Genomic DNA, 23,000 nt, shown 5'->3' on the forward strand with positions numbered 1-23,000 from the left:
ACGGGAAATGTGAAGAAATGCCTCCATAGCCCAATGCATTCCAGTCCATTCTCTGAAAAGGATTTAAGGTTGCTTTATGGTACTGACAGCAACAGTGATTGCATTTGCATAGCAGGATATTTTTCCTGGATGCTTAATATTTATGGGTCATTTTATATGTCGTGAGAAAAAATGAGCATTTCATATTTTAAGGGAGAAACTTTATTAAAGAGCACAAATCTGATTAATGAAAGTATTCAAATCTGTTTAGCTGAAGTCTGTAAAAATGGGAAAGCACTTTCAGTATTTGGGCTAACTTATTCTAGTTTCCTACTGCTTAAATAAAATAGCAAATCAAAAAATATGAATGCCATTATTTTTGGAGATGTGTTCAGACCTACACATATATGTGCAAGAAAGTCTGAAAAATTCTGAGTTGCATGAGGACTTTCCCAATTTTAGTACAACAGGTATCAAAGCATTTTAGGTGTCTATATCTTCCTCCTGTTTCACACTCCTGTTCACTCCCTTATTCACTGTTAATGAGAGTTACACAGCAATCCACTATTTTTTGTTACACTTATTCAGCCTTATTCCTTATTTCAGTCTTGGCTCTGAACCAATGCATCAATTCCCTGGTGAAAAGGCAGAAAATACCAAAATAAATTAGCAGTGAGAACTGAAAGGCTCACATTAAAAATACCTGTTTCTTTTTTTAAGTGTGCCAGTGGCTTAGCTCTGATCTGCCTCTACAGAAACACAGGTGAGAGTGATACAGCTGGCCTGCTGGAGTACTGGAATTACAAATGGACGCATCACAAGAAACAGTGCAGATGATCCTTTACTAGTTCGTGAATAATCCTCAGCACGGTGTTTAGTGATGTGCTATTCGCTGTGTATCCTTTACATAAGAAGTAATCAGGATCCTGACCAGTCATGGTCTCTGAAAATCCCATAGCACTTTCCTTAAAATCAGGCAGATTACTGTGGTTTCAATTAAAACAACTACACTCTGCAAGATTTTTATGGTTACACTTAGATGCAGTATTTCTTGACCAGTACTGTGGATATCTTTTTGCATTTCAAGAAGACAGCAGTTCTTGTTCCTCTTTGGGGGTTGGGATGCAAATGTGGGTTACATTTATTACAGCCTTGCAAGAAATTTAGAACTTTCTCCACTTATGTATCTGTGTAAGTGCCAACCAGCAAAAGGCACTTACAGTTTTATTGTAATCCTGGCAATTGACAGTATCATAACATTTCTAGGAAAATTTCATAGTGAGAAACAGCAGTGAGGCAGGTGGCCAAGAGTACATATGGCAGAAGTGACATAAACATATGGAAATTACATTTGAAACATGGGGGAGGGGAGTTACATTTATTTGCTAAAACAAACACCTCCCTGAATTTTAGGGGCAAAGCAGTTTCTGAGTGAAGGATGACTGTTGCATGTATGTGCCATAAAGAGATTTTATGGAGTATAAATAAATTGTCTTCTGTTAGGAAAAACAGAGGGTTGATTGGGCAGAGTGCACCTTCAAAAAACCAACAATCTGTTAAAACTACCAGCACTTCTAAGTAAAGCATCTTTAATCTATGAGGCTGTTTGGTATGTGCTGCTTTACTTTTTTGCCTGCTCATACAAGGAGTGTGTACTTTTGTGCCAGGATTCACAAAGGCTTATAACTCAAACTTGATGGCTTAAATAAAGAGCTCTCAGAGGGCTGGAGAGCCCGGCAGAGGCCAGGCTGGGATGGCGGTACAGTCAGCCCCAGGAATGCTGTGTGACCTCGGCCTCCTATTCAAGGAGTGAATGAAATGAGCTGTAGTCCAGGACTCATGCTGCAAGCACTTCAGTAGCTCAACCTTGTCAGCTTCGTTTGCTTGACTAAGCTTCAGTGAACAAAGCAAATTAAAACCTCAAGGACCTACGTTTGGATACTAACTACATTCCTGTACTTCTGGTTGCCTTTCAGAATCAAACTAAAGCACAATCTGCTTTACCAAAAACAAGAAAAAAAATCCTTAAAAAAGCATTTGGTTTCCGATTCTTCCTCATAAGGTACAATACCTGACATATGCAGGCTGACTTTACTGTGAATTGGGATGTGAGAATTACCTTCCTCTGTGCCCAGTGTTTGTTTTCAGGTTTATCAGAATTTTCAGTGGGCATATTTGCTTCTGCAGGATTGCAAGTTAAAAAGAATTAAAAATTAGTGGTAGTTTTGCATCCCATAGATGCTGAAGTAATACATTATAGATATTTCTATATTGTATTGGTCACTTTCCTCAGCAAAGAATAAGACATCACTTAGCTGATGTGTCAGTGCAGGATAGCTCCCTAGAATATACACTTTTGTGCTTTGGCCAGGCAAGTTTCAAAGTCTCTAAATGACAGGGATTCTGTCATTTCCCTTAGAAGACTTCTACATTCATACAGAAATCAATCTTAGGGAGTTTTTTTTACTGCTATGCAGCCTAAGTTTTTCTCTGCCAAATTTCATGCCATTCCTATTGCCCTATACTTTCTACATCATCCTTCTTTGCCACTAGCATTTTGATAGTAAAATTGCTCTTGAAACCCTGGGATTTTTGTCTGGCATTTGAAGCCACAGACAGAGGATACTTCCAGACCATGATTAATGAATTGTCCTTTTACTGGGTGCTTTCCTAAGAATGACAGAATCACACAGAATGGTTGAGGTTGGAAGGGACCTCTGGAGATCATCTAGTCCAACCCCCCTGCTCAAGCACGGTCACCTAGAGCACATCGCGCCTGGATGCAATCCTGTGCATTTTGAATATCTCCAGAGAAGGAGACTCCACCACCTCTCTGGGCAACCTCTTCCAGTGCTCTGTCACCCTCACAGTGAAAAAGTTTTTCCTTATGTTCAGATGGAACTGTCTGTGTTTCAGTTTGTGCCTGTTGCCTCACGTCCTGTCGCTCGGCACCACTGAAAAGAGTCTGGTCCCATCCTCTCAACACCCTCCCTTCAGATACTTGTACACGTTGATAAGATCTCCTCTCAGCCTTCTCTTCTCCAAGCTAAACAGGCCCAGCTCTCTCAGCCTTTCCTCATAAGAGAGATGCTCCAGTCCCCTAATCATCTTTGTAGCCCTTCGCTGGACTTGCTCCAGTAGTGCCATGTCTCTCTTAAAGATTCTAAGATTCTGATTTTGTGCCTACTAAAATCAATGCCAACATCTATTGGGTACAATACTTGCAGAATCAAACCTTGGTTAAATTCAGGCCTGCCACTATCCTAGTTATGAGGATTGCATCCAAGAGCAGGAGCAAGATCTTGATTGCAGCTATTCCGATAATGTACTGCCTACACTAAAAAACTACTTACTGCCTGAGTCCATTGTTAAAATAATGACAGAACTAAGTATGCCTCTTCACTTAGCCATGTAAATGCTCGCCCAGATAAAGGGAAACACATGGACCCTGGAAATGTGTTTTCAACACAGATGTAGAACCAACACTGCTGGAAACCTGAGACTGCTGTGATAGGAGGCAGCTAATGACAAAAGAAGACACAGGCATTTTATTTCTCTGCCTGTTTATTTTGGACATTTGGCAGCCCTTTGCGAATAGTTAATAACACTTTTCCCGATCACATTCGCCTTCAGAAAACTAAGAAGAAAAAAAAAAAAAGGAAGAAAGAAGTTCCTCAAGAGATAGATAGATGATACTGATAGTTTTTAAAAAGAATGGCCCTGGGTTATTTGAAGTATTTTGTCTGTGGCGTAACATTAAAACTGGCAATTCTCCTTTCAAGCCACTGCGCTCAGTCTGTGAGGGAGCGTACCAAACTCTAGGGTTAGCCCAGTGCTCGTTTTCGCTACGCCAGGCACCTCCGCGGGCGCGCAGCGCCGGGCCGGGCCGCGTGGCGTGCGGACCGCGGCGGGGCCGCCCCGGCGCCGGGTCCCCGCCGCGCCCCGGAGGCGGCCTGGGCCCCCCGCCTCAACGGCCGTTCCCGCCTCAGCGGCCGCCCCGCCTGCCTCAACAGCCGTTCCCGCCCCAACGGCCGCCGCCCCGCAGCCACCGGCCGCGGGGACCGCCGCGGCCCCACCGGGACCGAGGCGCGGGGAGGTCCGCCGGCCCGCGGGGCTCAGCCGGGAGCGGCGGAGGGATGCTCCGGGCTGCCTGCGGGGAGGGGAAGAGCCGGAGGAGCGCCCGGCCGCCTCCCCCCGCGCCCTGCCGCTCTTTCTCCCGGCCGGCCGTCACTTTTTCCCCACCCGGGCGGCCCCAGCCCCCTGCTGCCGCCGCACCGCGGCCAGCCCCTTCCCCCGGGGCCCTGAGCCACGCCTCCCGCCAGCCTTTGTGTCCGCGCCGGGCCGGGCCGGGCCGGCTGGAAAGCCCCGTTCCCCCCCGGCCCCGGCCCCCTCCCCGCGGGGCGAGGCGAGGCGGTGGCGGGCGGCGCGGCCATTGGCGGCGGGCGGAGGGCGGTGGGGGGGGCGGGCCCGGCAGGGGGCGCGGCGCCCCATAAGTAGGGCCCGGGGCGGCGTCGCTCCCTCTTCTCCGCTCGATACCCGCTGCCGCGCAGCCCTGCTCCGCTCCCGGATTACAAAGCCCGCGCCGCCGACGCCATGAGCATCACCACCAAGAACTCCTCGTACCGCCGGATGTTCGGCGGGGGCAGCCGCCCCAGCACCGGCACTCGCTACGTCAGCTCCACCACCCGCTACTCGCTGGGCAGCGCCCTGCGCCCCAGCAGCGCCCGCTACGTGTCCGCCTCGCCCGGCGGCATGTACGCCACCAAGGCGACGTCGGTGCGGCTGCGGAGCAGCATGCCGCCCATGCGGCTCCACGACTCGGTGGACTTCTCGCTGGCGGACGCCATCAACACCGAGTTCAAGGCGAACCGCACCAACGAGAAGGTGGAGCTGCAGGAGCTCAACGACCGCTTCGCCAACTACATCGACAAGGTGCGCTTCCTGGAGCAGCAGAACAAGATCCTGCTGGCCGAGCTGGAGCAGCTCAAGGGCAAGGGCACGTCCCGCCTGGGCGACCTCTACGAGGAGGAGATGCGGGAGCTGCGCCGGCAGGTCGACCAGCTCACCAACGACAAGGCCCGGGTGGAGGTGGAGCGGGACAACCTCGCCGACGACATCATGCGGCTGAGGGAGAAGTGAGTGGGGAGGGGGGAAAGGGGGGCGGCCTCTCCTCGGGGCCGGGGCGGCGGAGCGGGTTGGGCGCGCCCGCGGCCTCGCCCCGCGGTCCCGGCTGCCCCCGGGCGGGCCAGGGCGGTGCCGCAGCCCCGGGGGGCGCCCGGGCGGGTGGGCGGCGACGCTGCGCGCCCCTCACCGGCCTCTCTCCGCTCGCAGGTTGCAGGAGGAGATGCTGCAGCGGGAGGAGGCCGAGAACACCCTGCAGTCCTTCCGACAGGTTGGTCGCCGCCCGCGCGGGGCCCGCAGGGGCGGGGCGGGGGGGGCCGCCTAGCGGCGGCGGCGACGGACCCCGTCCCGGCTGCGGCGGGCGCCCCCCCGGCGGGAGCTGCGCCACGGCCGCCCGCCGCCGCCGGGGAGCCGGTGTCTCATAGCGCTCGCACCCCTCTGGGGCACTTAACAAACAAGGCTTCCACGTGTGTTTTAAGCGCGCTCGAATCAAGAAGCTCCCTCTCCTGAAACACTGTATCCGAGAGAAAGCGCTGAGGTAGCGGGTGGGGTGGGAGAGCGGGACTTGGAGTTGTGCTTTCCTTGCACGAAGGAATGCCATCAGTTCTCATGCACAGTCTCCTTGTTTTCTTTAGGTTGATGCCGCAGTCTAAGGGGGAGGGCAAAAGCTATTGTCTTGCTTTATCCAAGTCTAGCCTATTTTACAAAAGGGCTCCGATGTGGAATCACTTTCTGATCCAATAAAAGTGAAAGGGAGCCATCTGTTCGCTTGGCTGAAGGGTATTAATGGTTTCTATGGGATTCACCGTGGAATGCAGATACAGGCATTATGGCAAGTGTGGTGGCAGCAGATTGAAATAATAGGACTCTTTGTGTCTGAGGGGAGGGGGTAGTGGGCTGCATTCTTACTAAATGGGTAATGATGTAAGCATATTTCTAGAGAAAAGTCTGTCATGTACATGGTCCTTATACAAAACAGAACTTTTTTTATGAATCACATCACTGCGCTACTAGAAAAGTTTCAAAGTTACTCTTTTGTATTGGTGTTCTCTGAGGAGAAGTAAACCATTTGTCCCTTGGTGAGGTCACAGCAGTCAAGTTTTTCTCCTCTTGGTATCCGTTGAGAATGTAGAATTTAATCCTATGCGAACAAAGATGTTAACATAGGAAACCAGTTGCTTTAGAGTTTAGTCTGTGTAGGAAGTTACGATGTTATCCAGATCAGGTAAAGCTGCATGATAACTAGAACTAACTCTTCAAACAGGGTTGAAAAAGCCCTAAAGTCAGGTTTCTGTTTGTTCATAAACAGGTTTCAGCTTGGCTTAAGCCTTGTTTGGACTAGGAGATATTTAGGAATGTGCCTTCTCAAAACAAGATCTCTTCCTTAACCTGCTGGTGTGAAACAGCATTGCTAGAATTCTTCCCAGCTGAAGGTGACTGCCCCTTATCTCCAGACAGCTGGGCTCAGATCTGACTTGGTCACAAAGCTGTTAGTAGACATTAGTAGATGCCACCATTCAGGAAGTCATCGCTTGATTGTCAATATTTTCTTGGGCAATGCTTTCAGCTACAGTATATTTATAGTCTCTAAATGAGAGCAGGTGTCTTAATGAGATAACATGTAGAAACTAAGACACTGACTCTTCATTTAGAGTCTGGGAATTTAGTCTCTGTTAGTATTCTGGGAACAGAAGTTTGAAAAAGAAGAATTCAAGGTATTGCCTTAATTTAATCTTCAGAATTTTTTTGAATACTAAGCTAGTGTAAACTCAAAGTTCTGTGCAGAAACATTTGACCTTTGCTTTACAGAATCTAATCTAGTTAGATTTTTTTGATGAATTCAGCTGAAGGATCCTTTGACTTAAGGCTGGCTTAAGAGATGTTGCATACTTAACTGCTCCACTTCAAGGCATGACTACCTCTATTTCAAACTGCTTAAACTTTTTATAGACTTAGACTCAAGGCTTTTAAATGAACTTGGTTTTGTACATATCCCACAACATTTGTTATCCAGTTAATGCCTATGCTTTAAGAAGGGTTATTCAGAACTTCAGCCCCCAGCAGATCTGTATGTGCAGTACAGCTAGGTGAACTATATCAGTTTAACCTCTAAGAAATAGCACATGTGTAAAAATTGCAAATCTTTGTGGAAACATTACACTAAATCCACATATGACCGAACTAGTGTTTTTAATTTGAACAATAGTAATATCTAACTTACGATAAAAGGGTAGACTAAGCATGCAGGTTTTGAAAACTAAATATGTTTAATACAAGTATTGTCCTTTTGGTAAGTGAAATTAAATTCATGCCAAGCTGAAGTTAAAACATCCTCTTTTACTTGCCACTGTAAAAAGGGAACAGCTTTTTATTAAAACATTATATTTTGCAATAGAATGATGTATACATGTATTCAGAATGTTTCAGGAGGTGGCTTGATGCTACATGAGAATGGTAAAGTAACTTTGACTTGGTGGAGCAGTTACACAGTTTAGCATTTTAAAATGAAGTAAACAAGTATTTGAACTTGAACATATATTTCCAAAAGGGACCTGCTTTAGAAATACTGTTTAACTGAATTTTAATTTGACTTAAGTCTTCTCCTGAACAAGAGATGCATGTGGTCTTGCTCACATCCTGAGGGGTAGACAAAATAAAATAAACCTAAAGGTTCAATGAGGTTTTTCCTTTGGGACAAAACAGGCATCTGAATTAGGAGTGTTATTTATTGCAGCCTTGCCAGCTACTCTGGCAGTAAGGAATAGATCCTGAGCCTATGACAAGACTTACAGGCTTATTTCTGGCTAACATGAGGTTTGTCTGAAAAAAACAAGTACATTCAACTTTGTAAACTAACTTGGTGAAAAAATAAAATCAATGTGTAGTCTATTTGCAGGTATCTACATGACTTGAACCTTGTTTGCTCATGATGTGTAGCTCATTTGTTTACATGGTTCTCCCTACATCTAGGAAATAGGGAGGGAAGAATCTGTGTATCACTAACTTAATGATAATATATGGAATAAATATACACCATATATTCACAGTTCCTTCAATTTAAGATGCTTTTCATTTATTCTAAGCTGCTAAAAATTCTGTAGCTATTGAATTTTTCTGAAAAAAATCAGTCTTCAATATTCAGGTGTCTGCAGTATGCATTGTAAACTCTTTTGATATCTAAACATGTAAACATGTTAGGTCATAGTTGTATAACTTTCTTCCAGAGTGATCTTCAAGTTTTTGGGGAGAAGAACAAATTAAGGAATTTTTTCTCTGATTTGAAAATCAGAGCCAAGATGAACTGTGGGTGTACAACTGGAGTTGATAGGAAGGATATAAAATAACACATCATCAAAGGAATGTTCTTCTGGAGAAAGGGTACTGGAGAACTTGTCTGGAGCAAGACCTTTAGCTCAGGGTAGGAGTAATCCACAGAATGGTGTTTTAGGAGTCTAAGGTTTCTATTTCAAAGGTGCTGTAGTGAGAACTGATTAAGAACACTTGTGCTTTGGGCAAATCCAAAATGGCTTAAAAGCAAGCTGTGAAAACCTGATACTTAAGTTAATACAATGTAAACATAAGAATGCAGCTGTACATGTAACCAGAGGCAAGGAGCATTCTTCCGCTGTGCAAATTGTTTTACTTGCAGTTTTAAAGTACAACAAGTTACCAATGAATGTTTAGTCTTAAGTTATGTTTTGAACTAATTCAAGCTGCTGCCCTGCAACATTCATGGCCTATCTTCTTTTGTGCCTTAAATGAATTTTTGCTGTTGATTAAGACTATCTCATTCCAGCAAAAGGTGGAGTCTTTGCCAGTTAATGTGAGGGTGTAGGCAATGATGACTAACTAAATTCAGTTTTATGCTCATACCTTCTTTTTCTCAAGAGATCTGTCAAACCACTTGGAGTAGTAAATGCTGCAGTTCATATACATACCTCATTAGCTTTAACAGTATGTTTCAAGCTATGGTCTGTGGACCCAAGGGGCTCTGTGGATGATTGCTAAGGAGTCAGTAGAAGATAAACAAGAACTTAAGCTCACTGTTAGGCATGTGGGCGCATGGGTGGTGCTTTTAACCCTACTGGAAAAAATTGAAGTCTGCAAATGGAAAAATTCCAAGCTGTAACTCAGTATTTTCCATATAGTCAAGCTAAGAGCTCAGCACTAGCTTGTGACCCAAATATGTACTTTACCTTTGGGCAGGATTTATACCCACCCTGATCTGTGTACTCTTGGTCATGTCCAGCAATACCTTAGTGAAGTTGAAATAATCTATATAATGCTGTATATTCCCTAAAACCACAGTATAGGTGTATATACTGATCTCTGAGGTTGGGGTAGAAAGGAGGAGGTGGCAAAAAAAGAATTTTCACAGGTAATTGATTTCAAATCAGCTTGCTATGAAGCTTAGAGGTAGCATCAGTTTGTACACTACTGAACTTGCTGTAACAGATTTCTCTATATCAGTTTTGTAAGACTGCTAATCAGTCTTTTATCTCTGATTAGGATGTTGACAATGCCTCTCTGGCACGTCTTGATCTGGAGCGCAAAGTTGAGTCCCTGCAAGAAGAGATTGTGTTCTTGAAGAAGCTTCATGATGAGGTAAGCTGAATACGGAGGTCTGTGATCAGGTGCTGACTGTCCAGTGAGCAAGTAAACTCCTCAGTGATCAGCACCCAGAGTGCTGATCTGTCTGCATCCTGTATATTGTCATGATAATGCTGACTGTCCACCTCTCTCTAAGGAAATCCGAGAATTGCAGGCCCAACTCCAGGAACAGCACATCCAAATTGATATGGATGTTTCTAAGCCTGATCTTACTGCTGCCCTGCGTGATGTTCGCCAACAGTATGAAAGCGTTGCTGCTAAGAATCTTCAGGAAGCTGAAGAATGGTACAAGTCCAAAGTAAGTAAAATCTGTTGTAGGATTGTTCAGATTCAGCAGACACTCAAATTAACTGTAGACAACAGTCTTGCTGTGATACGCAGTGTACCTGGGTAGCTCTGTCTCTGTAGCTGGCACTAATGTAGCCATGGAACAAGGTTATCCTTACACTTATAATCTGGGAAGATCACAGCTGTAGATGTTAGTTTATGCCATAGCACAGCTTTAAAGTAATGGGTTCTTACTTGAAATCTTTCATACTGTAGCTAAAAGCACCTGTTGGTATGAGGTGTTAGAAAAAGGAATGAATGAATAAGTGAAAAAATGATGAAAAGACAGGAATCGTACAGGGTGGGGAAACAATGTTAAAGGTTAAACTATGAATTCCACTTTAACAATAACACAGGAATAGAAAGGCATTTTGAGTGTAATGTTAATGTTTAAACATTTCAGATGTTAGGACTTCCTTGTAATGGCCTCAACTGCCTCCAAATGCAGTGTCTCAAACAAGTTTGTTGTGCTGTTTTTTGAAGTATTATGCTAACTAAACTGGGGATTTCAACAGTTTGCAGATCTCTCTGAAGCTGCTAATAGGAACAACGATGCCCTGCGCCAGGCCAAACAAGAAGCTAATGAATACCGCAGACAGATTCAATCTCTCACCTGCGAAGTTGATGCTCTTAAAGGAAGCGTAAGTAAAAGACAGTTGCTGGGGCCATTTCTCTTTGCAGCTTAAAGCACTTTACAGTAGTTCAAGTGCTGACATAGATGTGAGAGGAGCTGATCTGCCATGTAAGACCAGTAGCATATTGATACTGTTTGAAAAGGATGTTACAGGGTCCATTAGTCTGTGCGTACTACTGTGCCCTGGTCAGATTGATATGCTGAGATAGTCTTAGCTAAGGTACGAATAATAAAGAATGTGTTCATTCCCTTGCTAATATTCAGTTTATGTAACACTTTCTGGAAGTGTTTATGGCTTGTCTCTCAGATACAGTTGAAGTTGTACACACATGGGGGGTGGGGGGGAGATGTACTTGAGGGAGGAGCAGAAAGGAGGTGTGTATCTTGCTGTTGCTAGAGTCTGGCTGCCTTAAAGGCTGACTTGAAATAGATTTAATTATGCATAGTACGCCTACAAATCCAGTCACTGAGGATTGTCTGCATGCTTGTGTGCTGCATGTGTCTTAGGAATTGCCTCACCACCTGATAGAATGAATAAGCAGCACATTTCTGATCAGATAGCAAAACAAAGCATCTTGACTTTGCAAGGGAAGTATTGGGGGGGGTGATGAATTTGAGTCATTTCTGGGTGTTTTCAAAAAGGACACATTTCAAAAAAAGGAAGTTGAGTAATATTCAAGGGCCTTGAAGGGGGGAAGAGTGGCTGAACTGCAGCAACACTTTACTTGGTGGTTCTCTTGCAGAATGAATCCCTGGAGCGCCAAATGCGTGAAATGGAGGAGAATTTTGCTGTTGAAGCTGCTAACTACCAAGACACTATTGGCCGTCTGCAGGATGAGATTCAAAACATGAAGGAAGAAATGGCTCGCCATCTTCGTGAGTACCAGGACCTGCTGAATGTAAAGATGGCTCTTGATATTGAGATTGCCACCTACAGAAAACTGCTGGAGGGAGAAGAGAGCAGGTAAAAATCACATGCAGATTCACTTCTCTAAATAGTAATTGCTAGGAAAAACTCTATAGCCATGGCTGACTTCATCTACTCCTTTTTCCTTCAGGATTAACATGCCTATTCCAACCTTTGCTTCTCTGAACCTGAGAGGTAAGCAGTTTCAGTTACTTCAGTTCAGGCAGCTGTTCTGACATTAGCAAAAGGGTTCTGGATAGTTCCTTTTACTTTGGTATTTGAACTTGTATAAATGCAGTTGTGCATGAATGTTATTCTTAACTATATTATTTAACCTTGGATGGGAGGAGGTACTTTGTTCCTAGGCACAAATGTTGGTAAATAGTAGCACACAGCAAGTGATTTTTTTTCTTTTCTGTTTTATATTTTTTTCTTACATGCCTGTTCAAGATGCTTGAAGGGGACTAGGGAAAAAATAGGGAAGGCTAGTTGATTCTTTAAAGAGCAGGACACTTCTTGTATACTAAATTGGGATTCTGAAAGTGGATGCTAAAAGCTGTTATTCCTCACTTTCTGAGGAGTCTCTTCATCTAGACTATTACTAATAGACTTTCTTCTACAGAAACCAACATTGAGTCTCAGCCAATGGTTGACACTCACTCAAAGAGGACACTCCTAATTAAGACTGTTGAAACTAGAGATGGACAGGTTGGTAACTTTAGTCTTATTTCTGTCACAATTGGTTACCTTATACTGTAACTTTGTATACCAGACAGTGCAGCCTGTATATGACTAAGTATTGAGCAGAGCAGCATCTAGCAGTTGGAGCTGTGTGGCTGAACATGCCAGTGATAGCAGTTAGACATCTATGGAAATGATCACAAAAATATGATGGTTAAAAATAGTGGCTGATAGTTACTTTTTTAAACAGTATTGAAAACTTGCTAGATTATCTGAGCTTAAAGATATTTCTCAAATCATCAGAGGAAAAACATGAGGCAGTAAATAGAGGTATTTATCTGGGGAAGATATTCTTTAAGTTTTATTGACTTAAAGACTTTCTGCACACCACTAACCAATTAGAACTTCTCACTCATAAATGACAATTGATACCCATTTGTTCAGACTTCTGAGCTACTTGGTCTACCTCCAGATAGCAACTTTGTTACCACTTAAACTTAATGCAAATGCCTCTTTTTCAACAGGTTATTAATGAAACTTCCCAGCATCATGATGACTTGGAGTAAAACTGAAGTGATGATGAATAATTAATGCAGGAGATCTTCTTACCAGCAAGATTTAAAAAGTCCATGTCTTAAAGGAAGAAACAGCTTTCAAGTGCCTTTCTGCAGTTTTCCCATGAGCGCAAGATTATTCTGCTAAGAAATAGGTCTTAGATCTTGCAAACTGACTCTCCCTGAAGGATTAGTTTACAGCAGAGTCTAGTTTACAAATAGCAATATCTTGTGCTGCAATACTGTTTTTTAAGTATCTGAATCTAATAAAACTGCTTTTTCCAGCACAGTATGAGCAACCTGTCGCTACTTCAAATAAATCTTTGGAAAATGGCTCTTGATGTGTTCTAATTTGTTACTTGATGACTTTCTGCAAAGCCATGGCAACTTTAAGCTGGAAGTACTATACAGTTGACAGCTCCAGTACAGGTGCATGGGATGTTCTTGGGTTTTTCAGTTTAACTAGACAAACCAGCTGTTTCTTACCCATTTATTAGTTAGGGTTTGGATCCAATTAAAATGGACTATAACTGGCAGATGCATAATGTCTTATGATATTTCTTATCAGTTGAATGAAATGCTTCAAGTTAAAACTGGTTTCAATATGCTAGTCACAGCTAATAAGAGCTAAAAATAGTCAAAATATCTTAACTAGGCTGTGTAAAACATAGCGGTTAAATATCTGAATAGGGTTCATGCAAGCCATTATCTGAGACCATCTATTTGTGATGTGGAGCTCTGACTTTATGCATAGACTTCAGCTGCCAGGAAAGGGCTTGTTTGTATTACAAAAGCTTCAGGTGGAGTGAGGGTTAGGAGAGGTGTATTTCAAGACAAAGCATGGGAAGAATAACTTGCCCAGAGAGGGCATGACTTGCTTCCAGCGCTTAAACCTCTTCAAGACAAGAAAGCTGTAATGCTCTTTTGCAGCAAGATGCTTGAACTAGAATAGGGTCAAAACCTCAGTACAGCTCTCATGCAAAAGTAGCTACTCTGTTGTTCTGCATCACTTCCATAAAGTCTGCTTCCCATAAGCCTTCAGTCAGATGTGGTTTTGATGGGGTGATCAAAGGGGGATTGGAGTCATTCAGGGAGTATGAATTGCATTCAGTGCTTATTCAAGGTAATGGTAGTAGTTTAGTGTTGTACAGACATTTCACAAGCCAAGGTGCCAAAGAGGAGCATTTAACTTTGCCAGGGACTGGGATTTGCTGAAACCGTGAGATACAGATGTCCCACAGCCTTGAGGTAGGTGATGGTGTGACTGGAGTTTACAGCTTTGAACTCTTCTGGTTGTTCTTCAGAGCAGGAGTGTCTTAACTTTTAAAATACGTGTGGTGATGCTGTCCCTACCCTACTTTTCTCTAGTAAGTGTTCACAGAGGATTTCAAACTCTTGCTCCTGCCTCCCAGAAGACTGTAATGGGCTGGATGGGGCTATTTTCTTCCCCATTCTATTGCACTTAGGTTGATGTTCAGAGGAATACAAAATTTGCTAGGCTGGGACCTGTGGCTGTCCAGCTTGGTGCTTAGGTTGTGCAGCTGAGAGAAAAGTCCTACAGATAGCCCTGTATTTATTCTGGAGACTCTTTCATGCAAAAGTTCCAGAAGTGACTCAAGAGCATGCCTGGACACATGCCTCAGTCACTGTTTACTGCAAAGTGGAACAGAGTCAACCTGGTCCACCAGTTAGCAAGTAGGATGTGCTCATTGAAAAAAATGGGAGAGTGAACTCAGACCCTCTCATGCTGTGGAAGTTACTGAAATCAGGTTTTCTACTACCTGCTCAACAGCTGGAAAAGTGCAAATGAGCGGCATGGGAGGTACTTGCTATGATGGTGACAGCTTTGGGTGGGTGCAATAGCTAATTTTGAACACCTACTAGACACAGGTATCTACAGCCTTTCAGGAGCAGGGATAAGAAATACATGAGTGGAATAAGGTGCTTACATCATGCCCATTGCACCTTTAGACACTAAAGTCCTTTTGTGGATCTGGGTACTGAAAGGGTTAAGACAACATTTAACGTCATTTCTTGCAGGTGAAGCACTGTGGGAGCACTGGGCACTGGTATCCAGCCGTAGAGGGGCAGGGAGAGCCAGCTCTGCCTGGGGTCAGCGGGGACCATCAGTGGCTCTGGGCTGCTGCGCAGAGCACATTCTGAAATGCAGGTCTGTTGCCGGAGGTTACCTGAATTGTGATATTCTGTTTCAGATGCTGGTTCTCTCTCTGCTTCCAGCTACCTGTCTCATTGCTTTTCTGTGTCTTTGATTTCTTCAGCAGCAAGATGAAAAGAAGTGACTGTACCAGCCACTGACAGGAAAGCAAAGGAGTTATTCCTGGCTCTTCTGTGTTTAGGGTTACTCACAGTGTAGAGAAGTATGTGGCTGAGCTTTCAATCCTAGGAATAAATAAATAAATAAATAAATAAGAATAAAACCTAGTTGCCAAGGGGATAGAAAGATTGCAGGAAACCATTATAAAGCCTGTGCTGGCTGGCTATTCTCATGGCAGGAAGGCGAGCAGATGATGGCTGTATAAACTTCTTACTGTTTGATCTAGGTGCACCGGGCTTATACTCATATATAACTGCTGTAAGCTTAGTGCTGAGCCAGCAACTAACCTCCAAACTATATTTCACACCATAAAAACTTGAGCAGGCAACAGTACTGAGCTGGGCAGCCGCCAGTGGAGACTGTGCACTTGTTCTACCCTCTAACCAGCACCATGAAGCTGCTGGTGTTGGCTACACAGCCGCACTGAAAGGTTTGGTTTCCTCCCTTGCTGAGTGACTGTCGCAAACAAAAGTCACCGGGTCCCTGTATGGGAAGTAATGGAGGTCGCCGCTAAAGGCAACACTGCTTTTCTCTGTAAATGTTGATTTCTAACAAGAACTTTTGACACCACATACTTTTCATTTAACCAGGCAAAACTGATAGAGAATTTCTCCCGAGTTACTTCTGTTACATCACGGAATGTCTTACGCAGTGACTATCTCCAAAATGGGTGAGCTGTACTCACAGTAAATAGCAGTAATCCTCAAGATAATTTGAAGGCTCCTTGTATTTTATTTTGCTTCATACAGCCAGAGGCTTTCCTTTCCTTTTTTTTCTTTTAAATAATTTGCAAAACATGGAAACTGTTAGCAAAGTCCCCACTTTCCAAGCCCCTGGGGATATATGTACCTAGTGCTTTTCTTATGCTGTCCAGTTCTTCTGTTGTAATCCACTATCATAAAGCAAATATACTTTTAAAAGCGTTACTAAATTTATGAAGACTTTTTTACTATTACCAGGAAAGAAACATTACCTTTTTCACAGAAAGTCTGAGTTCCACCAGCCAGTCTCATGCAGACCTCTTCTGCCTCAGTTTCTCCACCTGGAAAGTTGCACTATCACATCCCTGATGGATGCAAAGTACTCTGAGATCATTCTATGAAGGGTGCTAATATAAGTGATATGCAATGCAGAATAATAATATTAAAGATCACAGCAATTTGCTCCTCCCTGATCTTGTGAGATTCCCTTTTTTTTTTTTTTTTTTGAGAAAAAGAAAAGTATTTTGGAATTGAATGTATTTTTGCCTCACAAGCAGCAGTTATAGCTCTGGCCTAACCAAAGGCTCTTGTTTCCTCTCTTCCTTCCTCTGTTACAGCAATTAGAGCGCAGCTAACAGAGGCAGCGAACAGACGCAGCAGTTTGCGCAGCAGTTCGCGCAGAAGGGTGCGCGAAGGGACCTTCGTTTCTGTTCCCTGTGGTGTACATTTCCTCAAGTATGGTTGTGACACGCCGCACAGCGCGTTCCCCAGTGGCTGTTGGAGTTGCTGTGTCAGAGGCTTGGACCCAGACCGACCCTCTGACAGCAGATGCAGCTCTCCAGGTCTCAGGCTGCAGGGAGTGCTTGGGGCCTCTCTGGGAGGCCTGGGCTGGCAGTCGGCTCTCCTGCAGGAGGTGTGCTGCTGTTGATGAGTTGTGTCGTCAGGTAAGGGAGTTATGGGAGGAGGTCAGTAGGCTGCGCAGCATCCGAGAAGCGGAGCAAGAGATAGACAGGGTATTCTTGGAGACTGTGCAGCTTCGGGAGTCCCAACCCCCCACGGCAGTGGAGTTGCCAGAGGGCTCTGTGTCGTGTGAAACGGTACATCATAACACCATAGAAGAAGGCTGGAAACTGGTCACTGCTCGTGGGAGGAGAAAGGCTCCTACTCCTCCCGAAGACTTGCAGCTGAAGAACAGGTTTAGTGCCCTCCAGGATGAGGAGGGGATGGGCATGGCAGCAAGGGAAGTACCTGGGACAACAGACCCTGTGCCTTGCCGGAACGCCCGGAAGAAGCGGCGGGTGATTGTTGTGGGGGACTCCCTGCTGCAGGGGACGGAGGCATCTATCTGCCGACCTGACCTCTTGTCTAGAGAGGTTTGTGGCCTGCCGGGGGCTCGTGTGAGAGATGTCATGCAAAGACTGCCAAGGCTTGTCCATGCTTCGGACTATTACCCACTGCTGCTCTTCCATGTGGGTGCTAATGACACCAAGGGCAAACTGGAGACCATCAAGCAGGATTTCAGAGCTCTGGGGATGGTGGTCAAGGGTCTGGGAGCCCAGGTCATCTTCTCCTCAATCCTGCCAGTGAGGGGGATGGATGAGAGGAGGAGGAGACGGACTTTCCAAGTTAACGACTGGCTGCGCCGCTGGTGTTGGCAACAGGGTTTTGGTTTCTACGACCATGGGACCCTGTTTGAAGATCGACAACTGATGGCGAGAGATGGGATCCACCTCACGAGGTGGGGCACGCGGGTCTTTGCCAACAGGTTGGCCAACCTGGTAAGGAGGGCTTTAAACTAGGAAAGACGGGGGAAGGGGAGAGTTATAGCGCCAGGGTAGTTGGCAAAAGACTGCTCAAGTCGGGATGCCTCCAGCAGGTGAATGCAGCCAGGGAAGTGCGCATGGGATGTGGCTATGGAGGATCCTCTTTTACCCCTCCTGGGAAACCTGCATGCTCGATCACCTCTCTGAAATGCCTGTACACCAATGCACGCAGCATGGGGAACAAACAGGAAGAACTAGAGATGTGTGTGCGGTCGCAGGGCCATGATCTCATTCCCATTACAGAGACATGGTGGGATAGCTCGCATGACTGGAGTGCTGTCATGGATGGCTACGTGCTTTTTAGGAAAGACAGACCAGGTAAGCGAGGTGGTGGAGTTGCTCTTTATGTGAGAGAGCAACTGGAATGTATTGAGCTGTGCCTAGGGGTGGATGAAGAGCGAGTCGAGAGCTTATGGGGAAGGATTAAAGGGCAGGCTAGCATGGGTGACACTGTTGTGGGTGTTTACTACAGGCCACCTGATCAGGAAGAGGAAGTCGATGAGGCCTTCTACAGACAGCTGGAAGTAGCCTCATGATCCCAGGCCCTGGTTCTCATGGGGGACTTCAGCCACCCCGATATCTGCTGGAAAGACAACACAGCTAGGCACAAACAGTCCTGGAGGTTCCTGCAGAGCATTGGTGACAACTTTTTGACACAGGTGGTGGAGGAGCCAACAAGGAGAGGTGTGCTGCTGGACCTCATACTAACAAACAAAGAAGGACTGGTGGAAGATGTGAAGGTCGGGGGCAGCCTTGGCTGCAGTGACCATGAGATGGTGGAGTTCAGGATCCTGCGAGGAGGAAGCAGGGCACTAAGTAGGATCGCAACCCTAGACTTTAGGAGAGCAAACTTTGGCCTCTTCAGGGACCTACTTGGAGGAATCCCATGGGTTACAGCCCTAGAAGGAAGGGGTGTTCAAGAGAGCTGGTTAATATTCAATCATCACCTCCTCCAGGCTCAAGAGCGGTGCATCCCTATGAGTAGGAAGTCAAGCAAAGGAGGTAGGAGACCTGCATGGATGAGCAAGGAGCTCCTGGCAAAACTCAACCAGAAGAAGGAAGTATACAGAAAGTGGAAAGGGAGACAGGCCACTTGGGAGGAATATAGGAACATTGTCAGAGTATGCAGGGATGTGACGAGGAAGGCTAAGGCCCATTTGGAATTAAATCTGGCGAGAGATGTCAAGGACAGCAAGAAGGGCTTCTTCAAATACATCAGTAGGAAGAGGAAGACTAGGGAAAATGTGGGCCCTTTGCTGAACGGGGTGGGTGCCCTGGTGACAAAGGATGCAGAGAAGGCAGAGTTACTGAATGCCTTCTTTGCTTCAGTCTTTACTGCTCAGGCCAGCCCTCAGGAACCCCAGACCCTGGAGGCAAGAGAGAAAGTCTGGAGAAAGGAAGACTTTCCCTTGGTGGAGGAGGAGTGGGTTAGAGATCATTTAAGCAAACTTGACACCCACAAATCCATGGGCCCTGATGGGATGCACCCACGAGTGCTGAGGGAGCTGGCAGATGTCATTGCTAAGCCACTCTCCATCATCTTTGAAAGGTCATGGAGAACAGGAGAGGTGCCTGAGGACTGGAAAAAAGCCAGCGTCACCCCAGTCTTCAAAAAGGGCAAGGAGGAGGACCCAGGGAACTAAAGGCCAGTCAGCCTCACCTGCATCCCTGGAAAGGTGATGGAGCAGCTCATCCTGGAGGCCATCTCCAAGCACGTGGAGGAAAAGAAGGTGATCAGGAGTAGTCAGCATGGCTTCACCAAGGGGAAATCATGCCTAACCAATCTGATAGCCTTCTATGATGGAAGGACTGGCTGGGTAGATGAGGGGAGAGCAGTGGATGTTGTCTACCTTGACTTCAGCAAGGCTTTCGACACTGTCTCCCATAACATCCTCATAGACAAGCTCAGGAAGTGTGGGCTAGATGAGTGGACAGTGAGGTGGATTGAGAACTGGCTGAATGGCAGAGCTCAGAGGGTTGTCATCAGCGGCGCAGAGTCTAGTTGGAGGCCTGTAGCTAGCGGTGTCCCCCAGGGGTCAGTACTGGGTCCAGTCTTGTTCAACTTCTTCATCAATGACCTGGATGAAGGGACAGAGTGCACCCTCAGCAAGTTTGCTGATGATACAAAACTGAGAGGAGTGGCCGATACACCAGGGGGCTGTGCTGCCATTCAGAGAGACCTGGACAGGCCGGAGAGGTGGGCGGAGAGGAACCTCATGAAGTTCAACAAAGGCAAGTGCAGGGTCCTGCACCTAGGGAGGAATAACCCCATGCACCAGTACAGGTTGGGGGTTGACCTGCTGGAAAGCAGCTCTGTGGAGAAGGACCTGGGAGTGCTGGTGGACAACAAGTTAAGCATGAGGCAGCAATGTGCCCTTGTGGCCAAGAAGGCCAATGGTCTCCTGGGGTGCATCAGGAAGAGTGTTGCCAGCAGGTCGAGGGAGGTGATTCTCCCCCTCTACTCAGCCCTGGTGAGGCCACATCTGGAGTACTGCGTCCAGTTCTGGGCTCCCCAGTACAAGAGGGATGTGGCACTACTGGAGCAAGTCCAGCAAAGGGCTACAAAGAGGATTAGGGGACTGGAGCATCTCTCTTATGAGGAAAGGCTGAGAGAGCTGGGCCTGTTTAGCTTGGAGAAGAGAAGACTGAGGGGGAATCTTATCAATGCGTACAAATATCTGAAGGGAGAGTGTAGAGAGGATGGGGCCAGACTCTTTTCAGTGGTGCCCAGTGACAGGAGAAGAGGCAACGGGCACAAACTGAAACACAGACACTTCCATCTGAACATGAGGAAGAACTTCTTCACTGTGAGGGTGGCAGAGCACTGGAAGAGGTTGCCCAGAGAGGTGGTGGAGTCTCCTTCTCTGGAGATATTCAAAACACGCCTGGACGCGATCCTGTGCAATGTGCTCTAGGTGACCCTGCTTGAGCAGGGGGATTGGACTAGATGATCTCCAGAGGTCCCTTCCAACCTCAGCGATTCTGTGAAATTCTGTGAATTAACTCTATACCTCTGTGGGGCTATTACTTCTATAAATGACACCGGTACTTTCACTACTGGAATACGGTGTTCAGTGGCAATATCCATAATTTTTCAAAATGATTGAAAAAAGAAGCTAAAAGAAACAGCCACAGGATTGCTCTGAGGTCCTGAAAGTTTGCTTTAGCTGTGAAAAAGAACTTGGGACACCTTGGAAGAGGCCCGAAGGCCTGAAAGCTGTAAGCCCAAGTTATTGGCAGTGTGTAGCATTGCTGGGCTTCCCATTGCAGTGCTGCACCCTTACGCACCGAGCTGCTGTCAGGCATCAGGGATCCTTGTGCAAAGCCACAATGCACCCAAAGAGGAGATCTTCCAAATCCCATTTGCAGGAAACTGCTCAAACTAGCCAGCTGTGAAAGCTCCAAAATGGGAGCTGGCCAAAGCGCCCCACACCGTGGGGGACATGGTTGCCCATTTCTGTTGGTGATTAGAGCACATAAAGGGCTCAGGCTCAAAGTCCCATTTGCAGCAGCAAGATCCCACACATAGCAGGAGTCAGCTAGTGTGGGGTATAGGGCACTGTGGGATTGGTACGTTCTCCCATTAGTGAATTTAAAAATACCCCCTAGACCAGAGGCAGCAACTCTAAGTCACTCTGGTCACCCACCGAGCCTGGAGAAAATTGTGGCTGACGTCCCTGTCACAGGGATTTCAGAGGCAGTCCCCAGGGGGACACACTTCGTGGAGACCACAGCTGGGTTCACATATCCACATATGGAAAGGGAGATGCCCAGAGGATACAAATTCCCACACATGGAGAGGGCATGGGCAACTGCATGGCTGTACAGGGCATCTCCCTCATGACCTAATGGCAGCTAAGTGCCTCAGAGATTTTATTTCTAAATCCTTCCACAGGGGAGGGGAAGGGAAGTATGGATATTGCTGAAACTTTTTAAGCCATTTGTTTAAGCTGTAACAGACATTTGCTTGAGTGCAGTCACACATGCTGAGTTAGGAAGTGCCAGAAATAAAAATACATCTTCAGGCTTCATTTGGTCCTTTTGTGCTCGTGCATAACGCTACAGATTTTCAGTGCAAATTCATGGACCTCATCTCATTCAGGGCACATACCAGATAGCACTTCAGGAACTACCACTCACTACTTGAGTATTTTCAGACCTCTTCCATGTATGTTCCCCCAGCTTATTATCTACTTTAACAAGTCTGAATTTTTAATTGCCTCTAGGGTATTCTCTGCTGCTTTTCATCCCTCTTCACAACAGCCCTGTGAGATGTGGGATATTATCAGCCCCGTTCCATACATGGGGCCATGAAACACTATGAGAAATTAAGCTCAAAAGTGTAAGCTTCTGTCAGGGGTCCAATGCGAGGTCACTTAGCAATGTGTACTTTTAAAGCACTTTTACTGATTTCAGGTCCTGGTACTTTCAAAATCCTTGGATCTCAGATCAAGCCCCCACAAAATGAGCAGAGGGGAAAGCTGCTCAGGGTCTTCAGACCACAGCAGCCAGGCTCATTGCTGCAGAACGGGGAAGTTCACTGGCGCTGAATCTCTGCACAGCACTGTGTAGCGGTTTTCATACAAATTCACCAGCCTGACGTTTTCCGTCCACTTCTTTTTCAGAGATGTATTACAGCTGTCTCCCTGTGGTGGGTAGCATGAACTGCAAGGGGAAGAGCATCTGTAAGGAGCATTGGTCCTGTCTGATGGTCCTTTACTGTAATGCTCTGTACAGGATGAGATGGCCACAATTCGAAGAGACTCAGCTTTCTCCATGAAGAATTGCTCAGCAGTTATTCTCTACCACTAGCTGTGATTCTGAAGTCCTGGAAGATGTCTCAGATTTGGCAAACACCAAATAAAAGCACAGTCAGGATGAAGTAGTGGATAAATTCCTGCATTTAGCAGAGATTCAACGGGGTGAGTGTGTCTCTGCAGTTGGATGGAGGCTGTGTGTGAGGGCTGAGAAGGATCCAAGTTCAAAGTCCATCCTCTACCTAATTTGGAGTAGGGTTTCAAGTCCAGATCTTCCAAATTAAGACAGTCTGTAGACTTTATGCAGGTTCAAGAAGTTTGCAGCCTATGAAAGTGTTGTTCTTTTGTACAATAAGCTTTATTATACATGGTAAAGTAAAATGAATGATACGGAGTGATTTTGCTGGCTGGAGCGCTCCACATGCAGAGACCAGGTTTCCAGCCCCCACCCTACTTAGTCTTTAGATGCTGCAAAAATATCTTGGCTCATGCTTTGTTTCAAATAATGCCATCATATTTTTAAAGCTTGTTTTGTAAATTTGGGATGGAAATTGCAAAAGTACTTTCTGC

General features: G+C 46.0%; 1 protein-coding gene across 1 annotated transcript; it reads left to right on the forward strand.

Moving 5' to 3' along the window:
- The first annotated feature begins 4,487 nt into the window (after positions 1 to 4,487).
- On the forward strand, positions 4,488 to 13,147 carry VIM (vimentin). The gene is made up of 9 exons (XM_067291763.1): positions 4,488 to 5,114; positions 5,311 to 5,371; positions 9,610 to 9,705; positions 9,848 to 10,009; positions 10,554 to 10,679; positions 11,416 to 11,636; positions 11,731 to 11,774; positions 12,202 to 12,287; positions 12,785 to 13,147. The coding sequence occupies exons 1-9, from the start codon at positions 4,573 to 4,575 to the stop codon at positions 12,824 to 12,826; spliced, it is 1,380 nt and encodes a 459-aa protein (XP_067147864.1). The 5' UTR covers positions 4,488 to 4,572; the 3' UTR covers positions 12,827 to 13,147.
- Positions 13,148 to 23,000: the final 9,853 nt, after the last annotated feature.

Source organism: Apteryx mantelli, chromosome 2, assembly GCF_036417845.1.
Source record: "Apteryx mantelli isolate bAptMan1 chromosome 2, bAptMan1.hap1, whole genome shotgun sequence".
Lineage (NCBI taxonomy): Eukaryota > Metazoa > Chordata > Aves > Apterygiformes > Apterygidae > Apteryx > Apteryx mantelli.